Genomic DNA, 22,274 nt, shown 5'->3' on the forward strand with positions numbered 1-22,274 from the left:
GAAAGTGTTTACAGAGGTATTTACAGGGCGCCCACCAACAAAATCCTCACATCAACAACGGGATTCGAACTCACGACCTTATAGGTTATGAACCAACTCCTTACCAACTGGATATAACTTTTGTTGGTATATGAGTTGGTTTTCTTAAAATACTCTATCAAATTATTTGCGTTAAAACTATCTCGCGATATAAACTTTATGAACATGTACGATCATCAGGGATAGTTAGAGAGGGATGATAAGCATGGGAGCAAAATAGATTGATGTCTTGTATCAAGGATTAAATTAATAAATTCATCCTCTAACTTTTATCCCAGAGACCGGAGGCAGTATAATGCAAGGCAGTAGCGTCTGGATGCAGTGGGAGAGAAAATCATTTGCTTTCCCATAATGAAAGAATGATCTTACAAGAGAGGGAGAGAAATAAATATCACCACTGAACTTTATTGACTATATTGAACAGAGGCTACATTCCTACTACAGGAAGCAATAGTACTCCTCAACTTTTCTCAAAGACTCTGATTCTTACAACAAGATGGCTCCACTCTACATAAGCGAGGAATTCCTATAACCATTCAAATTGAGCACGTTGATCAGGCACATCTGATCCAAATACATGAATTAATATCTGAACTATGGACTGGTACAGCAATATCAAAGCCAGATGCAGTAATGAAACAACCACATAGAATTAAAGCAGAAGAAGAGATTATGCAAATACTTTCCACAATTTTGCAGTTTTTGGTTCATGACTGTTAGGGACCTGATTTTAAGATAAGAAAAATTTAAGGAACAAGGAAATATGAGGATAAATCTATTAGAAAATGAAGTAAGGATCTCACTTTCACTCTCTAACAGCCAAGGATAAAATCTACTAAGGATTACTTAAGCAAGAATCTCGCCTCAATAAAATTTAGCAGCCAAGTGGAAAATCTCCAAATTACTGAATTGATATTTTATTTCTCAATGTCCTTCCCGCAGGAAATCGCTCGGTTATCTATAAAAGAAAAATACAACAGAAACAGAATCTGAAAATCCCTAAAACATAGGAAACAGTCTCTTCTAAAACATACTTGACGTTGGTGGACCGTCTAACTGACATAATGATCCGCTTATTTCTTAACAAACTCTTAAAGCAATTGAAAATAAAATATCCCAGCAATTAATAACGAATTAATGATACATTTTGAGGGAGTCAGCCCAACAGAATCACTTTCATCCATTTTCCTCTTCTTTCGCATCTAATGAGTCCTTAGATGATGGCTACGTTGACTAGGGATCGTATCAATGACACAGCATATGTCTGAATTTAAAACGTCTCTCTATAGAAGTCAGTAAAGATGATATTTTCCACTGCGTAATTAGTCTGTGTTCGGGAGGAGGAAATGTGTGTGATATGGAAATCTCTTCAAGGATCTATCCCTGCTATTTGATGTAGACATTCCCACAAAAGAAAGATCTATAAAAATAGCAACAATCTTGAATCTACACAAACTCATAAAGGATCTACGCTATTCTCTAGTAAAACAAATATCCAGAAACAGAGAAGCAAAAACAGCAAGAATTCTGTGATTAGGAGCATCATAGTCATGGTCCCAGCGACCTAGGAGTAGGACATGAGTCCCCGAAACTGTCAAAAATTTAGAAGCATAATGAAATTGTTCAGTCGTCCAGAGCATTTGCACTTGATGAAGGAACAAAATGCAAAGCTTCAAATTAGATCAGGCTCTGAAGGCTATTCATCTGATGCAGTTCCAAAACCCAGAAAATAATACGTGAATGCCTATGAGCTCGTGAACAGACCGATAATGTGAGACAGAATGAATGCATGTCCTAATTGTGTGGACAATATTAAGCAATCCAATCCAGTGATCCGTTATTGGCTTAGAGTGGAAGAATATGGCAATACCAAGGAGGTGGCTAACATTTTTAATGTGCTAAATGTTTCATGTCATTTCTAACTGAAAATTTAAGAGCAGGCTTTACTTCTAAAAAATGTATTTGCTTTCCAAGACATCTTTCAGAAGTGCATTTTTTCCATGATGCAAATGGATTAAAGCTCTCTCTCCCATTCATTTTGTGACTCATCTCCCCAAATCTCATTACTTTTTCTTTGAGCAGAGACTCTGACCTCATCCCTGAATTAACAAAGAGCATGTGCAGCCAGAGGGAAAATTGATTTTTTCTAAAACATAGTTGATGGTTCAGAAATGTTAATACAAATTTCAAAAACCACAGCAGTCCTTGCAGTCATGATGCACACAAACATGGCCAGTAAAAGTTAGGACATGTGGTGTGACATGTGAATCGTGAAAGGCACTTTCACATTAAGAATTTGCTATGGAGTGAAATTGCAAATATGCTTAGAGTTCAGGCACAATACTACTCTAGCTACCCATTTCTCAGCTTCTTGTGATCATATGTATTCCTTAAAACTACAAGTACACAACAAGAGAATGCTACATCAATGAAGCCGCTTGATGACATTGCTATTATTTGAAGTTAGCATCAATTAAGGTAAAAATAAGAGTAGGGAATCAACATAATGGCGGTATAGGGTGAATAGCAGAATAGTTTAACACTGACTGTAGATGAGCTTATAGCATGGTAGGCATATTCTAGCATTTCTATCTTGCATAATTACAGAAACAGGACTTTTCTGGCCAAAAAAATTGGATTAATCATACTCTTCGCTAAAACTTTTTACACGACATTGGCTTTCAATTGTAAGTCATGTCAGGCCAAGAACAACAACAACAACAATAATTAGTCATGAAGATCTCTTCACTGTTCAGATTAACCAAGCATGATTAACTCAACAGTGGCGCACTTTGGCAAAGCATATGAGAATTACACACAGAATTAACCATAGGTAATGAATTCACAGGACGCCAAAATAAATCATGAAGATTACGAAGCTTTTCAGATTAAACCTACATATTTAGTTCTCTTTGACCCAAAAAAAAAAAAAACCAACATATTTAGTTCAGCGGCAGTGCACTTTGCCTGAGCATATGGTAATTTATCATAATTACAGCTTGACTAGTCGAGGATAATAAATGCACTGGAACCAGAGAAGTAGCGAAGATTATATACTATACAGAGTAACCATATTTGAATTAACGGCTCAACAGTTCTGCACTTTGCCAGAGAATATGAAAAGTCAAAACAGAAATTTGGCAATAAATTCATCACTGGACACTATTTAAGTTATGACGATCACTGTAGCCTTCAGACTAATAATACATAATTAGCTCATTGTAAATGGCACTTTGCCTATAAGAAATCCACACAGGAGCAGCAGCAACAACTACAAGCCTTGGTACAAGTCATGAAGCATGGGTAATAAAATCACCGGATTTGATATAACTCATGAATATGACTAATTACTGTTCTCAAATATATGAGTGCACCTTTTATAAGCTTATCAGAAGTCCAAAGAGGTGATCAATCCAAGAGAAACAAATGCATCGGACCCTAAATAAACCGTGTGTGTTTGGATTAGCCCTTTAGAGGTGATTTTACGGATTACGTGGAGATGAGTATGAAAGAAAAATTTTGTTTCGGAGTATACCAAAGTCAGCCTATCAATGAAAACATTATAAGAATACCACAAATGGCGATACCAAAGTCCGAGCTTTAATCAAAACTATATCAAAATTCAAGAAGAGATTATATACCGTGTACAAATATTGCATGGATTTAGGATTTAGGATACGTCCTTGGAATTGAGGAAGAACGCAGCAGAGCATAGGATTGAAGCAATGAAACCAAAAATTCCCAAACCAATCAGAAGGGAAACCCCAGCCACCACGAGATCCAACATGCTCTGCACGCTTAATCCCATCATCATCGTCATCATCATTTTCCACTTCTTATTCTTGAGCTCTAATAACTCAGTAGTCAAACAAGAAATTTCTACAGGCGGAAGGATGAAGAGAAGCAATTTTGATGACAATAATGTTGAGTATGGGACGTGCTGGATCTTGCTGTGCCTGCAACACACAATGATGCGATAAGAGAATCGAGACAGAAGAGCGGTGAATGTCAGAACCGCTAAAGAAAGAAAGGCATGAAATTTCGTCGATTTTGGATTGTAGGAAGGCAGAAAAGCTACTAACAGGTTATGGGGCAGCGAGAATCATTCTGAACTTCGATGCAGGAAGGTGACACCAAACAATTACTACAGTGGGGAAAATGACACCTCGAACCGAAGGATAGAGATGATACCAGGATCCAAAATTTTAAAATTGTATTTTTCAATCAAATACTTTAAAACATTTATTCTCGATTTTATGACTTATGGTGATTTGAGGTTTCATTTTGTTCGGAAAGTTTGTGAGCAGAAGTTGTATGCTGTGCTGGGATAAGAAAAAAAATTGAGAGGAAAGAAAATACGAGGAGAGAAAACAGAAAGAAGGAAAAATTGGAAGAAACTAAGAAAGTTGTAATCATTATTTTTGTTTAGATGGATGAGAGAAAATAGAAAAGAAAGAAAATTAGTATATATCTAAATGACTAAAATGTCCTTATCAAAATATATTATATTTGCCAGCTCATGTGTGGCGCAGTAGCATGATAGCCACTTGTTGGTGGCCGTTATTAGGGTTCGATCCCTGCCTGCAAGCTCTGCTTACCTACTCAAAAAAAAAATCATATTTACAATTAAATTAAATTAAATATTACAATAAAAAAGTTATACTAACATTAGTATCATCAAATAATTTAAAATCAAGTTATTTGGTTTGTATATATTTTCAGATTATTATATTTTAAAATCAAATTATTCAATAAAAATATTGTTTTAAGATGAAAAAAAAAGTGAATAAATTTTTAAATATAATAAAAGAAAATAAATATGGAGAGGAAGAGAAAAGAGGGGTAGTCATGAAAGTCTTGTTTTCCTTTCCAAATCTCTCCATATATGGATGGAGAGAAAATTTGGAGGGAAAATAAGATATGGGGCCCACCTTATTTTCTCATTCACTTTTCCTTTCCTCACATTTTCTATTCTATCCAAACAAAAAAAAACTTGTTTCTCTTCACGTTTTTCTTTTTAGTTTTCTCTCCTCCTTAATTTTCTCTCAATCCAAGCAAAGGGGTAGTGAGTATCTGATTATAATTTTGAAAATTCAAATGAAAAATAGTTAAATATTACTCCTCTAATTTTTAATATAAAATCTAATTAATCAATTAAATTAAATTTTAAAAGTTAGGTAAATTAATTAATTATAAGAAATATAACATGCTTTTTATAACACTATAATCATCTTTCTTATAAATATGAAAAAATCTTATATTTAAAACTAAAATTAACTTAAAAGTTGCCGTGAGTATCCGAATATTTTTGCTGGCCAAAAAGAAAAGGGGGATCTGCAAGTTTTTCTTTAAAAAGAGCAAAATCACTCTGATTGTTTAAAAATTAACATCAACAGTTTAGGACAATATTGTGCCCTTTCTAAACAATCCAAACAAAACTTAAATTGTTCAATTTATGTTTCACATTAAAAATTGTGATTATAATTTAGAAAATTCAAATGAAAAAGAGTTAAATGCTACTAATTCTAAATATAAAGTTTAATTAATTAATTTAATTAGATTTAAAAAATTAGGTAAGTTAGTTAATTATAAGAAATATGATATATTTTTTTATAACACCTTAATCATCTTCCTTATAAATATAGGGGAAAAAAATCTTACATTTAAAACTAAAATTAACTTAACAATTAGATCATATATTAAAAATCGGAGTAGTATTTGCTTCTCAACAAAGTGTGTTTCACCATTTATAGAATTATTTAAAAAAAAAAAAAGACCCTCATTCTTAGTATCCTGCTCGTACATTTTTGTTGTCCGTTGGTTTCAAACTTCTCTCGATCCAGCAGGATTTTCGGGTGCATCAAATACTTGCTTCCGAAGAATAATTTGTATTTTGAACATTTTATATTTTAATTCATAATTTTATTGTTTTTATTAAAAAAAATTATTGAACTCAATATAACTAATTTTCAATTTAGGTTTTTAGGAGTTTTAACTTGTGTATGGTCATCATCCCCAAAAAAAAAAAAAAATCTTGTGCATCATACTTTAAGAACACTTTGGTCAAATTGACTTTATTTTCTAAACATCATAAGAGGAATAAGATTATTAATTGATATTTTAATGTTTTGGGCCCTAAAATATTACTATCCTTTCTATTTCATCCTACAATGTCATCAGCTTGTAAGCTCTTTTTTTTCCCCCCCAAATCATTCTTTGTTTGTTTGTTTCATTTTTTTAATTTTTTTCCTGGCTCTTAACTTTTAAGCTTCTTATATACTCCCTCCATTCTGAAATACAATCTTGGAGGTATGCATGCAATAGCAAGAAAACTAATCATAATAACAGGTATTGACTTAAATTGTAACAAAATAAAATTGCATTTTCTACTAAATAACTTGACCTAAGTATTTTTCTAAATTAAAATCTATTATAAATCCAGTATTTTTTTCCTTAACCAAAAAAGTTAACCTAAGTTTTTTTCAGAAGAAAAAAAACTTAAGTTAACTTTCTTATATATATTATGTTAAGTTTTTCAATTATGCATGGCTATGCTTTTTTTTTTTTATATCAATTTATAAGTAAATGTTAATATTTTAAAAATAGGATATATAGTCATGTGTGATTAAAAAACTTGACATAATAGATATATGAAATTTAATGTAAGTACTGTTCTTTTCAGAATTGCCTCTCTTCAATTTTTTTTAAAATATGTTTGATTATGAAAGAATATTTATTTATTTTTTTCCTATCCATTTTTACAAAGTTGATAACTTAATTAGCTATCTTTCTTTGATGAGGTGATTAAATAAAGGACCAAGGAGTAAATTTCATCACGAGGGATTTAGAACAAAGAATAGCTCTACATTTATATTACAAGTAGCTATTAAAATATGTTGCCAGAACCACTATAAAAAGAAAAATCATATTAAAAGCACCTATGCTTTTTTTTAATTTTTAATTTGATACCTATGTATTTTTTCTCTTAATTAAATATTTAATTTTGCTCTATTAATATCGTTAACCCTTACATAGACACTAAAAATGCTAACAGAATGAGGTTACAAGAGCTAATGTTACCAAGAAAAAATAAAATTAAATAATTTAATTAAGAGGCAACGACAAATAAGTACTAAATTAAGAATTAAGAGAAAGTATAAATACCTCAAATATATTTTTTCTTATGAAAAAGCCCACCCAAACGCTAAGTTAAAGCCATAACACAAGATCAGGTCTTATTGTGGGTGCTCATCACCATGATCTTATCACAGTGATAATAGATTATTTAAATTTAATTTAAATAGTTTATATTTAAAAATAATTTATTGATAGAGTGACAGTTAAAAAGTTATTTTTATTTTAAATTTTATCCCTATTTAAGTAACAATTTAGTAAAAATATTAAATCTAAGGTGCACTTATGTTATTATAATGATTTGTGATCGTCCTGTCATGTTAGTTCTCAAATTAATTAACTAACTTAACCCTATATAATATAAAGGTCAACTTAAGTCGTCTCTATTTATGAGGAGTTTTGTTAAACTTTTGAAAACCTTTTAAATTAAAAAAAAAGTGATGTAGAGAAGGAAGTAGTAGGAAAGAAAATTGATTGATTTTTTTAGGAAAATAAATTAAGAAAAATAAAAGGGAAATAACAATAATTAAAAGAAAACAAAAGGAATGAAGGCTTTATCAGAATGATGCACTTCCTAAGGATATCGACGAGTGGCTATCACGGTTCAAAAGGATGAGTAGTTTATATAAAAACAATTACTAAGTCAAAAGGAAAAACCCTAGATAATATCTAAGTCATGATTAATTAATTAATTAATAATTATACCTAGAAAGCTAGCATATAATCATCTTTTAATTAATCATTTAAAAACTACTTAACTTGTGAATTCAATTAAACAATTATATCATGTTCTTTGAAGAGAGTTATCTATCAAAACCTTAAAGCATGAACTACTTGTGCAAATCAAAATAGAAATTTATAAAGATAAACACTCATAGAATCATAAAGAAACTGAAAATATATTCATTAAAAGCTTCAAAATATAATTGTTTAACTGAAACGCAAATCAAATATTAGTCCACAAAAGAAATCAAAATCCTAATCTAGAAAATTCATAAAACACATACTCGTGGATTGAAATATGAAACCTAACAAATTTTCTAATATAAACAGGAACTCAAACCAGGTTATTTTGTTCTCAGGAACAAAGATGACTAGCCACACATATGGCTAGATGACACCATAATGATAAAAATAATAATAATAAAAAGAAGACGGTCAAACAATTAAACACAAGATGAAGCCAAATGTATGCTTGTGCTTATGTAGTGTAGATGGCTTTGTTTTTCTCCAAGGCTCCTTTGATATCCTTTTAGTGCTTTTGAATCTGTCATAGTTGGATGAGGAAACCATTGAGTCTTCTAGCTTGATTTTTTATTTTTTTTATCTTGTTAATCTCAATAAAACTTTGAATTGGAAGTCTCTTGATTTGTTGTGATCTTCATGGCAACTATAGCTTTTGAATTTAAATGATATTGAATAAAAGGATCATATTTCAAATTTGAATCAAGATATGGTGGTAGGATGAATTGGGGTTAGGGTTTAAAAAGAGGAAAAAGATGATAATGTGGATATTTGAAAAAATTAAATGGATAACAGATATATGAATAAAATATTTATTTGAATTCAAACTACGATAAAAGAATTATCCAAAAAAAAATTAATTATTCAAGCTCTTTAATTTATTTTGGAAGATAAGAGATATTTCGGCTGGATATTTTGGATAATTTCCAATTAGATAATTAAAAAATTCTCTTTTAATGTCAAGTAGTTGCCATAAATGTAGTTTTAATGGGGTCCATGTTTTTCTTAACAAGATATTTCCTGAAATCAAAGCAAAGATACCTTTTAAAAGGAAAATTATAAAAATATAATAAAAAATGTACTTTTAAGTAATTAATTTATATAATTTTCTTAATTCAAAATATGATTATCTTTTTCATTTTAATCCCTTTAAACATTATAAAATCCTTTAATTGTATATAAAAATATATTATAAAATAGGGATCAATTTGCAATTTTTTTGGGTCCAAATGACTTGCAATTTAAGAGGGCAATAATCAGATTCCAAAAGAATGACAAAAGTTGGTAATTGATACTCCTCTGATCCCATTTATAAGGCACTTTCAGTATATTTCACACAAACCAAGAAAAAACTTAAACTTCATTAACTTTCATTTAAAATTTAATAACTTTCTAACTTTATCCCTATTTAATATACATTATACCTCATATAAATAAAGTCAACACAATAATAAATGAAAGGTAAAATTGTACATCCATATAAAATTTTTTTCTCAGTGTCTTATAAATAGGACCAAAAAATATTTTTTCTCTTTACCATATAAATAGGACCTGAGAAATATGTTCAGTTCACCATTTGTGATAGCATTACAGCATGGATATGCAATTTAATAAAATAAATCTTTTTCTAATGTAATTAATACTGTTAAACCCAGGCATATATATATGGGTCTTTTTACTTTCTTTTTCTTCCATTTTCACCCACTTTTTATTTGAACCACTAAGATTAAAATTTATACTATCTAGATTTCATAAGTTAAAAAATAACTTCATAAAATATTTTTTAATTAATGTTTTAAATTGTCATGGGTAAAATTTAGAGAAAATCGCAAAAAAGACTGTTAAAATAGAAAAATTGCACACAGGGATCTATTCACAAAAATTATTGTCAAAACCTATACTATTATTGTCAAAACCCATATTAATGTTGTAATGGGTTCCTATTTATAATTTTTCTATTTCAGCAGTCTTTTTTTGCATAAAATTTAGTCCTTAATTTTATTTGTTTAAAAATTTTTAACACTTTATTCATTATTTTATAAAATATCAAATCTGAACTATTCAAATTTCAATATTATAATTGAGATGAGAAGTAAATGGAAATGGAGAGAAACGGAAATGAAAAAACTCCTTTCCTATGAGTAGACAAACATGCCAATGCTGCATTTGAACCCAAAACCTCATCTAAATATAGCTGGTAGTATTATTGCTTGGACAAACTAGTCAAGTAGCTGTTGGCAATAAATAAATCTTTTTAGGTGTTTTGAGTGAAAACTAAATCATAATTTTATAATATAAAAAATAAATATGTTATAGAAGTTTTGTCCTGGTCTGTCTAAATATTTTTTAAAAATGTTTTTGCTCAACCAAACACCATTTTAATCACATGCACTTTTAAGAACATTCTGACCAGTTGGAAGTACAAGGCAACAAAAAATTTCAAAACGGCAATTTAGTAAATGCCGTAGGAGACTATTGAGAAATGAAATTTCCACACAGTCAACTAGCCTCGACAGCATCATCGATGCGTTAAACGCAGAGATGCGCCATATGTTTATCAATTACTAGAAGTTTGTCTCGCAACAAACTAGTATATTTCATTACATTTGAAGTTAGAGAATACTTACGTTTAATTCAATATATTTACATTTTAATTAAGATATTATTCAAATTTAAAATTAATTGTTAATTTTTTTTATTTAAGCCTCCAAATAAAATCCCATTTAATTATAAGGCTTTCTTATTTAATTTAATGTATTCAAATTCTAATCAAAATATTATTCAAATTTATTAATTAAATATATTCGGATCACATATATATTGTTATACATGACCCCATTTTAAATGGATCCCGTATTACAAGATTTCAAAAATAGAGTTAGTTCATTGATAGAAGTGTGTTGTTTCGTCTAACCTTTATCATCTTTAAATCTTGATTGATAGAAGCGTTGTTTTTTCTAACCTTTATCATCTTTAAATTCCCAATTTTTACTCAAATAGTATCATGTAATCCTCTAATTATGTTTATAAAATATTTCTAAAACCAAAAAACCTTAAAAGTTATTAACTCTTACCCTTACTAAGTATACTTTATCCCATGTTAACAACACGCATGAACATTTAATAGGGGATAAATAGGTGATAAGAAAAAGTTAAGCATGTGACTTATAAATAGAATTAAAATAACCATTCTCCCTTTATCTTATAAATAAGACGAGAAAAATATAATTATATAGCCTATGATTCTTATTATAAGATACCTTTTACAATGAATACACAATCATTTTCTAGACTTAACTTTCTTTCCTTAATTTTGGTGAGGTAGATAGAGGTGTTTTATAAGGACCAATAATGAATCCGGCTCACAATATAAGGTTTTTTTTTTTCATCTTAATTTGATCCAAAATATTTGCATAATTTGATATCTAGAGTATTTATTACTCAATATGTTCCTTTTCATAAGAAGCAATTACCACCTATGACTTGTTTCTATTTATAAGAGATATTTCTCAAATCTTCTCTGTTAATTTCTCATTTTCCCCACTTAATTACTTATTTTAATATCAATATATTTATTATCATGCGCTCGTGAACCATTCTCTACACCACACATTATTGTTCTTCTATTATCTTTTTTATCTTAATAGTTTTTTTATTCTTTTCCTTGTATCGTTCCTGATAAATATGGTTATTTTTAAAGAAAAAAGTTAACACTTTTTTAAATATTTATTATTTGTAACCAATTTTTAAGAAACCTTTTTATCAAGATAATTCGGTTAAAATGGAACGAAAGGAGTGCTAGTTTTTCTATTTTATTCTTCTATACAGTTAAAGTTGATAAGTAATTAATTCATTATGATTAGTGTAGTATTGATTTTTGTCAATGACATATTTAAAAGGAAAAATAGCAAAAAAGAACCACTGAAATATAAAAACTGTAAATTGGGACCCACAACAATATTAATATGGGTTTTAACAACAATTTTTGTGAATGGGTCCCTATGTACAATTTTTCTATTTTAACAGTTCTTTACTTACTATTTTTCCTATTTAAAAATCTTTAGATAGTTAATATTATGACTACCTTTTTAACTAAGCATCTTTTACGTACCTGAGAGGCTAAATCAAACTTATATTATCCATAGAGGAGTATATAGAAATTGTGAGAGGAAGGTGCAACTGCATCACACAAGTAGAGACAACATTAGATGCGCAGATTTTCTTGACATAACAATTCCTTCGAATAGTGATGATTCCAAAAGTATAAGATAGGTGTGTAGAACTATTTTTAGCTGACAAGTGTTGCTGCGGTCAATCAGCTCCTATGAATTCTTAGGATGACATCTAAAACTTTATTTTTAAATGTTTACTTCGCCTTTCATCTCCAGAAAAAGAGATCTGATGGCTGAAGTTAGATTTCTCATACATAGAGATTGACAATTTATGGTTTCTCATGCAAATGGGAAGATCGTAATTCTTGCGGATTACCGGTTAGTTAAGCTTTCTTACATGATAGAGGGTAACTTTTTATTTGGCATCACTGTAATAAGCACTTATAAACATGTTTTACATAAGTTAACACAATATTTCCCTCACATACTTTCGTATTCTGCAAATTATAATTAAAAAGTTAATTATAAATCATTCCGAACAGTTTCTTAATCACCCTCTTTTTTAATAAGATGCGGATATTGGTGAGAGAAGCTGATCGTGATGTCGTGGCCTCATTCTTTCGAGTTTCAGTTTACATTAAAAGAAGAAAAACTACTCTCACCATTCCTTTTATAAGATTCTAAAATTTGAATTAATTGATTCTAAAATTTGAATTAATTTAATCCTTTTTATATGATCTTATTTAGTAGTGTTTGAATATTAAATACGTTTTTATTAACTTTTCTCTGGTTAATTTCCTAGTCTCTATTCTCATTTTTTTATCCTTTATCTTATTATTAATATTTTTTCACTCTTGTTTGTCTCTTATTAAATATGGGCATACTTTGAAAAAAATTCAACCTTAAAATATTACTTTTAATTAATTCTAGCTGTTTTTCTAAACCATGTAATTTAGTTAAAAGTATTCCCTCAGGTCCTATCTATAAGTTTTAAATTTAGAAAAAAAATATGTCTATTTTACAAACTTCAATTTGAGTTTATCTTAACATTTAATGTGTTTTTCCAATACCGTCCTTAATTATTTTTCTCTTGTTACATTTTCCCACATTTTTTTAACCCTTTTTCTCATTTATTTTAAAAACATATTTAGAAACAAAAATATATTTCTAACATATTTATTATTTTTAATTAAATTTAATTAATTATTTGAAGTAGTTATTTGAAATTTATAATAAATACCAGGGAATATCTTATAAGAAACATCGGAGCGAGTGTATGGGTAGGAGAAGATTGGACTTTGGCAAAGTTGTAGCCCTAGCCCACCAAGACACCCCACAGGCTTACAACATCAACAGGTGTCCAACACATGCATGTGAGGATGCTAGTATTTTACAATTTGCCGCCAGTACAGCTCGTTTCTCATTATCAAACACACAAACCGAACAATAAAAATATAACCTAACAAAACAAAGAACGAACTTCTCAATAATGTCTCTAATTAAACATATGTTGTTTCCTAGAAAGCCAGAAAGTATAGATCTTTTTATATTATAATAGTGGAGGACATTGAATATGTTTTGACTTTCTGGTCGCATTCATTCAAAGCCCCATTATTGTATGTTCATATAACTCTTCATCCCAAAGAAAAAGCTTCAATCCCCACAACCCCACTTCTCTCATATCATTCCATAGCCTACCTTCTTCTTCTTCCTATACTCAGTTTCTTCTCTGATTCTCTTTCCATATACTGAAAGCTATATGCATGCTTATTTAAGAGCCAACGAGAATGGCTAAGTCGGTATATATCTTCATTATCTCTCTTATTGTACTCAGTGTTGCAGAAGGCAGAGTCATTAGTCCAGATTCTGCTCCTCACAGATCAGTTCATAGTCCTTTCCATCTAGCAGCATCACCTGTAAGTGGTTTATAAATTTATATGCTTTTTTAAAGCCTTATGGGTCATTCTGTTCAATTAAACATGCCGAACTTGTGCTTGTATTGTTGTGTCATTTTGGAGTTTGACGCGTGAACTGATGCACAGTACCTGTTTGTGTTTTGTCCGTGACTGTGTATGTAGGAGCAGTCAAGGCAGAACAACGGCTATGATGATCAGTACTGTAAAGGACTTGGCAGGGAAGATTGTTTGGTTAGAGAAACTGTGCTTGCTCATGCGGACTATATCTATACACAAGACACTAACGGGCCATGAATTTGAACTTTACTGCTGTTATTTGCTTCTTTTTTTTCCTCCCCTCTTTTGCTTTTATATTCTCAATCAGCACTTTGTAAAGTGTAACCAGTCTCGAATATTATAATATGAACAATTTGTAAAGACGAGTGTAATGATAAGTGTCCTTAAGCTTGAAATTGATGGTCAGACTATCTATAAGCTGTTTGATGGCTACGAACTGCTATCCTTCTCAAAATAGAGTTTGAAAGCCATTGAAGTCTTGATGGCATATGGTATAACTATAGAACATTGACTTTTTGCTGAAGATTGTTGTATAGATTCAATGTGCAAGAAAGATAGGCAGATCAAACCAACCACTGAAAGTTGAGTTTCACATATTTACGCATTCATTTATGATTGGTCACTCAAACTGTATCTTTTATAATGATTTCTGTCCTCGAGCAATTCATTATCAAGTGTTGAAGGGTTGTATAGTGATCTAAAAGCAGTCGACATGATCTGAAATAATCACAAGTCCTCGTGTCAGGGTCAGGCACATGAAAGGAAGGAAAGGAAAAGAGAAGTGGGAAAGACACTGATGATATATGCTTATCTGGTTTTGAAAAATTTGAGATCCAAACAAGATTTGTTGGTTGCAAATTTTCCAACGAGTCATTAAGTAAAGCTAAGTATGTTGTGCGGTTGAGATAAAACCAGTGGCTGGACTTTTATCCTCTGACAAACGAGTATGTATTATCTGCTTTGACTAAATGTGCTGGGTTCAATTGTGTGTTGAATTTTCAAGAACCAATTTTGAAGTTTGTGTTCCTTCTTTGTTCTCTAAACATATATGTGCAATCCCAACATAATCCATCTGATTATCTTTTATAATTTCCACATTGAAAAGTGGATTATGCCACGGACGTTTATTTCTCTTCAAAGATAATGCTTACTTTATGTCTCTTTCTTTCTAAATGCATATTGTAGAGCACTACAGAATATTCATAGGCATACATAAGTATGACTAAGGCGGCCTAATCCCTTCATGGGTCTTTATCCTCGCGACAGAGGAAAGGAAGTGAAAGAGGTGAAAACACATAATCCCGAAATGGAAAAAAAAAAAAAAAAGGAAAGAAAAGCAGTGAAGCGCATAAATGTCACTGTCAAGAGTGACTCCGTATGAGTCCTGCAAAGTTAAAATGAACTGTGATAATTGTGATTATATTTTATATTAAATAAGTGAGAATCAAGTGATCGTTTGCCTAACATGGCAGAAAAGTAAATTTTGGATTCCACTTGATCCATCTAAGCAATAGCAATTGAGCACAATATAGAAAATCCAAGGAAGGTTCATCTGAAAAGTTCTGCTTAAAGTAGACATATGAACAGGGGAGGCAATTTCAAAACCAAACTTCCTGATGAGATTTTGATGTCAAGTACAGCTCTGCAAATAACACTATTTTAAGAGTAGCTTGAGTTGTAATAGTTTTTGCTACTTCATCGCATTTTATTTGAATTTTCACTGAAGATTCTTCTTATATGGACTCTCTCTATACATCTATATATCACCTAAATCTATAGTAAGTCTGCTATTCATAGGTAAACCAAACCACTGAGTTGAATATGTTTACTTATGATTGGTTTAGTCAAATCATATCTTTCTAGAATGAGTGTCCCTGAGAGTTTTTCCTCTGTGGCGGTGATTATCTGACCATGAGAAAGTCATCATCATTCATTGAAGCTTTGTGTAGTGATCTGAGAATGGTATACAAGACCAGACCGTGGATAACAACCACAAGTCCAAAGAGGGCAATGATTATGATAGGAACCAAAGGAAAAGGAAAGTGCGAAAGAAACTCCTCATTTTCTTATCTGATTTTTACTATTGTTGTTTGCAAAATTTCCAACGAGTTCATAAATGCCATTGCTTTAGGAGAACTTAGGAAATCATTAACATGAGACTTCAGAATAATTTGAAAGAGACCTTCAAGATAAGTATGTTTTGTGGTTAGGACAAAACTAATTTATGGACGACTTCGAAGTATTATCCTCTTTGACAAATGTGTGTATGTGTAAGGAATCTGAATGTTTAATGCTATTACACCTCTAATGCAACCCATTCAAAGTCGGGTTACTTAAACAGATTTTGTGCATGAAGTGAAGATTTGATAATCAAATGGTTAGGATTATTTCAATGTTTCAATAGCTTAGATATGTTTTTAGTTTAGAAAATGAGACATTTAGATTTATAATTTGTAAATGTATTATCTTAGACTTGATGTAGAGGTGTAGTATGAGAAAATGTTTTATACATTCAGAATCTGTATGTGTTATCTTCTTCGACTTGCCGGGTTGAACTGTGTGTTGAATTTTTCATATTTCTCTAGTCATGATCTTGAACGTTTAACATATCTGATGGTTGAGTTGCCCTTTTTCTGTCTTTAACATATCTGTGCAATTCCAACATCTTCTATGTGATCAACTTTTATCTGTTTAAATTGTTGTATACACTGATCTACATTCATTTTTGTCACTTCATTGCCTAAAACACATTGTGCAGTAGCAGATCCCATGTGATGCTGCCATTAGATAAGTATTTATCATTCATAATTTGATCTAGATAACTTCAATTGAAATTTTCTTGTTTTTCTATTCTGAAGGAAGCAAAAGCATGGTGAATATAAGCTTAACTACTATTAAAACAAGATAAATTTATTTTTCGTTTGAAAGTAGTCTACAGACTGCTTTCATCTTTTGTTTTGCCTATTTAAAGATAAAAAAAAATCTAAGCAAGGCATGGTCATACTCTTACGCACCCTTCTGAATGCTATCCAATATAACAAAACAAACATCACTATGAGGTCTTTTTTACTTCTTTTTCCTTGTGAAAGATAAAAGGACTGATGCATTAAAAAAATGTGTTTTTGTTAGAGATTCCCAGGAGTTAATAAGTGAAACCACCTAATCCTAAGGTAACCCCAAAAAAAAAAAATCATTCATGTCACTATCAAGAGTGACTAAAAAAAAAATCATTCATGTCACTATCAAGAGTGACTCATTCATGAATCCTCCAAAGTTAAAATGAAACGTCATCATTGTGGTTATATTTTATATTAATTGAGCTTCATGCAATTGTTTTGCTGAACATAGCAGAAAAGCAAAATTTGGGTTCCACTTGATTTAACTAAGAAACTACATATGAACAAAATACAGAATATCCACAGAAGATTCGTCAGCAAGGTATGGTTAAAAGTTAAAACAGACATATGAACAGGGGAAGGCAGTTTCACAAACTTTTTGATGAGATACTGCTGTCATGTACAGTTCTGCCAATAACACCATTTTAAGAGTAATTTGAATTTCAACAGTTTTTGTCGCTTTAATGCCTTTCATTTGCCTCAGAAAACTGAAAACTGAAATTCACCCCACAGAAAAAGAAGGGGAGGTGGGGAAGAGAGGAGCCAGAAATGATGAGGTTTCAAGTTGTCACTATTCTTTAGTATTCTATTAAGTTCCTTGTCGTATGAGCACCAATTTCAATTCAATTTGGCCATAAAACTTGTGTATTTCCACAGTACAATCACTATCTATTGGAAATGATTGACTTTATTTAGCAGATAACCCTTGGTGGATTCATTAGGCCTATGCAGAAACAGATCAGCTCAATTGTTATTATTTTATGCTTAGATCAAACTCTCCACATTCTTCAAACTTGGGTTGACACTGAGAGAAACTAGGAGGAAAAATAATTAATTATTTATGTGCAGTGTATATATTAGCATACCAAACCTTAAGTTCAAGGGTGGAGTATTGTCATAAGATATGCATTGATCTTCCAAAAATGAAGCAGATTTCTTCCAATTCATGGAAACTTCCTTGAAGGTGCTGCCCTGTGGGGTTTTGACTTTTTTTTTCAAAAGTTAGGCAGGCATTGTAATCCAATTTGACAATTTTCTCGACAAAGGAAGAGGGTTTTGATGTTCTCTTTTTTGTCTGCAATACAATCATGATGCTCCTCACACATCTTCCTTTCCGCCTACAAGATCGACCCTTGTTTGTCCCTTGTCTGATCTATGTTTTGCGGCCATATATATTTCAAAACAAGCTAATTCTTTCTGCAAATACTTCCCCTTCATGCTTCTGAATGATTAGACCTTGATAATTAAGCAGAAAAACTTACTGCCTTTGATAGCTACTAAAATTGTTTCAAAATATATATCTTTTCACTTAGAGAGGCAACTTCTGCCAGTTTAAGGTTATAAGTGAGATCAAACCCATAACCTTTCATTTATAAAAGAGCTTCCATGTTATTAAGCTGTAAGACTATTGGCATGTTTCAAGATATGTTGAAAGTGGGCTTTTGCAACTTCTCAGTCTCAGATAATGCCTCTTTGACATTACTTTGAATCAAGACCAAAAGGTTTCCGGTTTCCATATACACACTATGATGACGCTGATAGATTATTTGCATAAAAAAAAAATAATTCATGGCCCACTGTCACATGTTTGTTTATGAGAATTGTTATTCACTATGAAAGAGAATATAGTATAAGAAAAAGGTGACAAGGGAGGATGAAAACTATTTGGAATAAAATTGGTAAAAATATATTTAATGTTGAGACAACCCTAAGTAGAATCATATAAAAAGGATTAAACTAATTCAAATTTTGAGATGTTAAAAAAAGAAATAGATGAAGTACAAAGCATCTCTTTTAAGTAAAAGAGATAGAGGCAGGAGAACATGCAAGAAAAGAAGAAATGAACGTAGTGCATACTTATACTCAATGTCTTTTTTTTTTTTTTTAAATTTTAGAGTTACTTTCCTGACTTAACACTTCAAAATGTATAAACTATATGCTCGTTAGAGAAATCATAATTTGTACAATGAGGCACTAACACCCCCATTTCCCTTATTCATCGGTCTTGAATTTCCTATATGGGCTACGGCTTGGTTTACCATTCCACCGCTTGAATACCTCATTCCTCACTATTGTATAATAATGACAAATCATGAAATATTAAAATGCAATTTCAAATATCATACCACCTTCTATGTTTTTTTTTATTAGAGTCAATTTAAACACAAACAAATGTTAACGCTGGGTTCAAACCCGGGATCTATCCAAATGTGACGGATGGCACTGCCAAAAGTTGGAAGATGTGAAAATGATACATCAAACACAGTTATTTTTCGTACCATTGAGTTGTGAACAGAACCAAAATTTGATGGTGTCATTGAGAAAACCAGAAAAAAACTTGGGGGGCAAAAAAATAAACAGAGGCACGTAGAGCTGTTATTGGATAACCTGCTTGTAAAACTCATTCAGCTCGCAAGAGTAAAGAAAGTAAGAAACAGAGCAATACAGAACATCATACATACGACACAGAAAAAAAGTACGAAACTTTGATGTATTTTGTCTGTGTGGTGTTGTTCATGTTAATGTTCATAGAAATCTCAGAAGTCATCAAAATCCGTGAGGGTATTGGCAAAAGGTGAGCCGATCTGCAGATCTGCAACCATCTGGCGAAGATCAGAAGCTTCTTCCCTGAGCTTAACATTCTCCTGAAGAGCCCTGTCATGGGACTCTGACACATGGTTGAGTCTATGAATAAGGTTGTGGTTCTCTGTCCTGAGTCTAACCACCTGCGACCACAGCTCATCCATGTGTCTCTGTTTCCTCATCCTCGACCTTCGAGCTGACTCTCTGTTAGATATCATTCGTCTCTGTTTCCTCTCATCGATCATGCTTGTCTGCTTCTCTTCAGCTTCATCAGAGGTTGAAGAAGAAGCAGGAACAACATTATTGTTAAATTCACTGTGAAGAAGAAGATGATGATGGGTTGTGGTCGTCCCAAGGAGGTTGGTTATGTCGAGGTTTGTGAAAAGGTTTGTGTCGGGAAGAAAGGTGGTGATGTTTTGTGGGATTAAGAATGGCTTGTCTGGGGTTAGGCAGTGGCTTGTTCCTCTGATCTCAGAAGGGATCATGGCTGCAAAATTTACAGGAAGAAGATGATGATAATGATGGTTGAGAGGGGCTGATGATTTGTGTGTTGTGGATATTTGATTTGGTGTGTGAAGGCTCAGGTCAGGCAATGATGATGGGATGTGGTGATGCGAGGAGTGGATGGGATTTTATAGGAGGATGATGGCTCCAAAAGGTGGAAATGTACGTTTGCAGGAGCTTGGATTGTTTTTTTGGGCCTCTTAAAATTATACTTTCCCGATCTTTAATATATGATCTAATTATTGAGTTGATTTTAGTTTTAAATATAATACTTATTTGTCATATTTATAACTTTTTCTAGATTACTCCTATTAATACTCTCTCAATTATAATCAAGTAGGAGAGATAATGAGAATATTAAGAAAGATGATTATGATGTTTTAGAAAAAATATCATATTTTTTATAATTAACTAACTTACCTAATTTTTTAATTTAATCAAATTAATTAAATATATCTTAATAGAAGAGTATGATTTTTGAGTACTATACCATCAAATTCACGTAGTATTGTATCCAATTGGAAGCAGTTGTTTCAATGTAATTTTTTTTTTGGTGAATTGTTTCAATGTAATTTTTTATTCATAATATTTAAATTCTTCTAGTTAACCTAATTATTTTGCAACAAGTTTGAATTTTGTTTAAATGGCTAGTTTTACAAGTTTTGAGCTTTATAAATATATCATATTATATCCATTAACCATGTTTAGGTTTATAAGTGAATGAATGACCGGGTTTTACATTTTATTCGTATTAATTATAGAAATATAATGCTAAAAAATCCAATCCTGATCTAATTACTATGTGTATATATATATGACTTAAACTTTATAAGAATGTAAAGTCAAATTTTACTATTAATATATTTGTTAAGCACTTTTTGAATCAATGGATATACTCCAAGCCTTGTAGGCCTTTGAGACATATAAAGTAGAAAAAAATCATCGTGCAATTTCACATAAACAATCTAATTACTAAAATATTTTACAATAAGTAAGCAATATATATCTGATGTCCTCTTTTGCATCGAGACTTCTAAATGATTAAATTTCTCGTATAAAAAACTCTCATTTATAGGTTCAGCAGTTGAAAGATTGAGCGAGCCCACTAAAAGAAGTGAGTTTGATTCCTAAAATTTTTTCACAAAAAAAATTACTTATGTTAGATCGTGTCAGTTAATTAAACCTCTTTAACTTTTTAAAAATTACATGAACCTTTATGGTATTACTTCTGGTCTTAATTCTAAAACCTCGTTTATAGTCTATAAACGAGGTTTTATAATTAGGACCGAAGGTAGTATCTCTCTAATCCTCACATCTCTTAATAGTAACACATTTTATACTCACTACATCCTATTTTTTTTCCCTTTTACCTTCAAGCATTCTATATAGAATTAATGACTGGTATTGTGATGAGTATCCCAAATTTTCTAAGATGTGACTTATATTTTACAAGGATGGAGCATCAAGTCCCATTACGTTGATAAGCTTCATAAACAGTGTTGTGAATAGCATATGGCCGGTGGCCAAGTTGAAGTTAAAATTAACAAAGAAAAGATATAATTATTGCAGAGACGAAGCAAATAGAAGCAGTTCGATGTATGAGAGAAAAGAAAACCGAGTTAAAAGTCAATTATTATAGGTGTGTGTGTGAAGGGGGGGGGCGTGTGTGGGCGTTGGTGAAGAGTTTTTAGTTTTACTTTACTTATTTAATTATTTCCATGAAGACCCTATCCAAATTCAGGAAGCAATTTTGAAAATTGAAAACTCTTGATGAAGGAGCCAATATAAATAAATAAATAAATAATAACCCCTCGTGACTCATGACGTAATGAAGTCCAGTTTAAAAGGGAATCTATGAGAATTATTAAACTTTGTATGATTTTATTATTATTTTTTTTAATGTGTTTCATACTTTTTGTAATTCTGATGAGTCATGCGCCACTGACTTAAATATATATACTCATTCAAGCATCATTTTGGTCAAGTTGTTAACATCTTGTACCTAAATCTTTACCCATTTTTATTATTTTAAATCCTCAGAATCCAATTATTCACACACTGATTTTGAA

The 22,274-nt window shown here is 31.1% G+C and overlaps 2 protein-coding genes and 1 long non-coding RNA gene across 6 annotated transcripts in view; all 3 read right to left on the bottom strand.

Moving 5' to 3' along the window:
• Positions 1-21,619, bottom strand: part of LOC114758622 (uncharacterized) — a 29,803-nt gene extending 8,184 nt beyond the window's left edge. Inside the window, exons 1-2 of the long non-coding RNA XR_003741831.1 lie at positions 21,605-21,619; positions 17,510-17,511 (exon numbers count right to left, since the gene is read on the bottom strand). This is a non-coding gene — a long non-coding RNA (uncharacterized LOC114758622). The remainder of the gene's footprint in view (positions 1-17,509; positions 17,512-21,604) is intronic.
• Positions 362-4,289, bottom strand: LOC114758621 (uncharacterized). 4 transcript variants are annotated; one of them, XM_028947688.1, is made up of 3 exons: positions 4,122-4,289; positions 3,681-3,995; positions 362-565 (listed from the first exon to the last, which is right to left on the bottom strand). In XM_028947688.1, exon 2 carries the CDS (start codon positions 3,863-3,865, stop codon positions 3,710-3,712), a length of 156 nt encoding a protein of 51 aa, XP_028803521.1. In that variant the 5' UTR covers positions 3,866-3,995; positions 4,122-4,289; the 3' UTR covers positions 362-565; positions 3,681-3,709. The 4 variants fall into 4 exon arrangements, with proteins under 4 accessions (XP_028803521.1, XP_028803520.1, XP_028803522.1 ...); XM_028947687.1 differs by having other exon boundaries at positions 362-603; XM_028947689.1 differs by lacking the exon at positions 362-565 and adding an exon at positions 1,116-1,459.
• LOC114758620 (basic leucine zipper 43-like) lies at positions 19,351-20,268 on the bottom strand. Its single transcript, XM_028947686.1, has one exon. It carries the CDS (start codon positions 20,184-20,186, stop codon positions 19,656-19,658), a length of 531 nt encoding a protein of 176 aa, XP_028803519.1. The 5' UTR covers positions 20,187-20,268; the 3' UTR covers positions 19,351-19,655.
• Positions 21,620-22,274: the final 655 nt, after the last annotated feature.

The sequence above is a fragment of the Neltuma alba genome, unplaced genomic scaffold (genome assembly GCF_004799145.2).
Source record: "Neltuma alba isolate B1F8T4 unplaced genomic scaffold, ASM479914v2 tig00010740_pilon, whole genome shotgun sequence".
Classification (NCBI taxonomy): domain Eukaryota; kingdom Viridiplantae; phylum Streptophyta; class Magnoliopsida; order Fabales; family Fabaceae; genus Neltuma; species Neltuma alba.